This window comes from Poecilia latipinna, unplaced genomic scaffold (genome assembly GCF_001443285.1).
Source record: "Poecilia latipinna isolate Pla-1442-1.1 unplaced genomic scaffold, P_latipinna-1.0 Scaffold909, whole genome shotgun sequence".
Lineage (NCBI taxonomy): Eukaryota > Metazoa > Chordata > Actinopteri > Cyprinodontiformes > Poeciliidae > Poecilia > Poecilia latipinna.
Genome location: NW_015113525.1, coordinates 182,875 through 185,661, shown reverse-complemented (window position 1 = coordinate 185,661; position 2,787 = coordinate 182,875). Strand labels below are relative to the sequence as shown.

Sequence of the window (2,787 nt, the reverse complement as noted above, 5' to 3'; positions counted from 1 at the left end):
AAAAAAAAAAATAGTGCCCTTTTTTTTTTTTTTTTTTAAAAAATATAAACCCCCCCCCAAAAAAAAAAAAAAAAAAATGCAGCTATAACAAGGCGGACCGACGGTGAGATTTCCAATAACTGTGGCTGGCATGATAACACTAAGCCTCCATTTCTAATATTTCACAATATTTGCCCTCTGAAGCAGAGAGAGAGCAGAAATAAGATGAATCAACTGTGGCACAGATAGAAAGAGGAAGCATGAGGAAAAGCACAATGTTGAATGTAACTGTAGCTCGGAAAATAGAGGCAGAGAGGACGCAGAGCGGTGGCGGCGTCTGAAGGACGAGCCGAGTAACAGACACAAGAGGTTGTTTGAGTGGCTCAAACAGAAAATGTAATGGATTTGTTGCTCAAGGGGAAACTCCACATTGTTATCACACTCTGTTTATCTTTTATAATTAAGTTTCAGCTGTGTTTTGTTTTTTTTTTTTAATCTGTTGAGCTTTAAATTTGGCACAGCAGCGTTGGAATGCAACTTTATTTTAGGTGTTTTTATCCAATGAACCGGGAGTTGAGACGTTAATCTGAGTCCAGCTGAATGCGTCCTATTTGGGCTACAAAGCAGAGTTGAATTTAAAATCCCAGGAAAGCTTTAACAAAAAAAAACATTCTTTCTCTCCCAGCTGGATTTCAGAACGCCGCCTGGCTTCGACCGGACGCGCAACGCCGAGATCGGCAACAAGGACATCAAGTTCAAGCACCTGGAGGAGGCGTTCACCTCCGAGCACTGGCTCGTCAGGATCTACAAGGTGAAGAGGCTGGAGAACAGGGAGGCGCTGGACCACAAGCTCCGCAGCGTGGTGTCCAGGCAGAAGTACACCTCTAAGAAGGTCAGCGTTTTTCCTTTAAGAAGAGATGGATTTAGCTGTAGTTTGAGTTTTATGATGCTCTCGACGACTTACTCCTGTGATCCACACACACACCTGCGTTAAATAGGTAACGTGTTCCTATGTCAGCTGTAATTGCCTATGCAGAACAACCTTGACGTGGCCAGGTCAGCATGTGTGTTTATTTAGGGAGTGTAAGTGTTAGATCAGTCCATCCAATGATGTTTACCACCCATTGGTCCTATTTTACTCGCATCCGTCCATTCATCTGTCATTGTGTCCATCTGTCATTCTTCATCTCTCCTCACATCCGTTTATCAGTTTTTCTCCGTGATCTACCAATCACTCATTCACTTATCCATCCATTCATCTGTCTGTTCATTCACCAATCTGTCCATTCGTCTGTTCATTTGTGCCTTTTACAATTGTCCGTCCAACCATCTCGGTACATGCGTCCTTTTATTTGTCCATCTGCACATCCAGCAGTCTGATCACCAGCCTGGACGCTCTAAGGTTCTGTTGGACTGCATCCAACAGAACCTCACACTGATGTCTTATTTATTTTTTTTCTGTCTCTGAGCAGACTGCCAAGAGGAAGCGAGGACACATCAAGAACAAACTCGTCCTGAAGAAGGGCAAGAAACTCCCCAAAAAATAAAGACGACTCTGAACTCACGCGAACGTAAAGAAACCTCCAACAACCAATGAAGAAGAACACAAGGGCGGCTGTGTGCCTGGCGGTTGGTCAGGAGCGCTTCTCGTGAGAGCGCCCTCATTTATCGAGGAAGCGTCACATCCGGCCTGTCCAGAATCGTCGTTCGTTTTATCCTGAGGACGTCTGTCTTGCTTTTTTTTTTGTTGTTTTTCTACTTTTTACTTGAATGTGGCGAGGCATAGGGCTGCTCTAATTGATTAAACGTTGATTCATTTTTATTTTTTTTGTGCGTGCGCGCGTGTGTGTGTTGGGGGATTGTTAATGACCTGATTATCAGTCAGGAGATCTGGTGATCCGTGGAATGAGGAACGTTTGCACCAAAGACCCATCGACCTCGCTCCGTAGCACATGGGAACTCATTGCTAAGAGCGAGGGAACGCCGGAGGGAGAGCAGAGGACTCTGTTCCTGACGCGTGTACAGAGGACAGTATGCGGTATGGAGGAACGTCACCGTCTACACGCAGCACATCTGTAATATTAACCTTTTTACCATCCTCATCTCCTTAACGTCTGCCTGGCTCTCTGACTTTTGGTTTCCAACAAATTCTATAAGAAATTGGCCTAATGTGTAAATATGTTCTGTAAAGACAAAAAAAAAAAAAAATCTCTAAAATGATGGTAATTTTTTGGATCATTGTAATTTTTAAATGCGTAGTTCTTGGGTTTCCCTCGTTTTCTTGTTTTTTATATGACAGCAACTGGAACAGTGAATGCAATAACTACACAGAGGGGCTTCAGATTTCATTGGAAGAATTTGAATGTGAATTTTTTTTACATCTCCCCCTTTTTTCCCATAAATTGCATTGATTGTACATTTCTGCTGCTAGGCTTTTTAAAAACAAGCAAGTGAACTGTAGAGAAAAAATATATATATTACAAATTGGGGCTACAGGGGGCGCTCTCGGTTGAGCAAAGCCTAGTTATATTTCAGAATTTTACCTTGTTGCCGTTCACATTTTTTGGCTTCTTTCTTTTTACTTTGGCTCGTCATGCAGCTGCTGCTGGCCACACATGGTGATTACTTTTCCGTTTGTTTTGCTTTTGGATTATGCTTTGAAAATCAACAGAAATGTGAAGGAGGATTTTTGTGTGTAGGCTTGGTAAAGAGGACGGCTGTTGTCAGGAGCAACATCGGTTGTAACGGGAAGATAAATTACCAAATGTAAGGAGCTGTGTCCTAATGCTGCAACACACACCTGTCAGG

At 42.8% G+C, this 2,787-nt stretch overlaps 1 protein-coding gene across 1 annotated transcript in view; it reads left to right on the top strand.

Moving 5' to 3' along the window:
* LOC106957508 (dolichyl-diphosphooligosaccharide--protein glycosyltransferase subunit STT3B) overlaps window positions 1-2,205 on the top strand; it is a 52,791-nt gene extending 50,586 nt beyond the window's left edge. Inside the window, exons 13-14 of the mRNA XM_015048884.1 lie at window positions 665-871; window positions 1,452-2,205. Of these exons, the coding sequence (XP_014904370.1) occupies window positions 665-871; window positions 1,452-1,526 (282 nt within the window). The 3' untranslated portion in view covers window positions 1,527-2,205. The remainder of the gene's footprint in view (window positions 1-664; window positions 872-1,451) is intronic.
* Window positions 2,206-2,787: the final 582 nt, after the last annotated feature.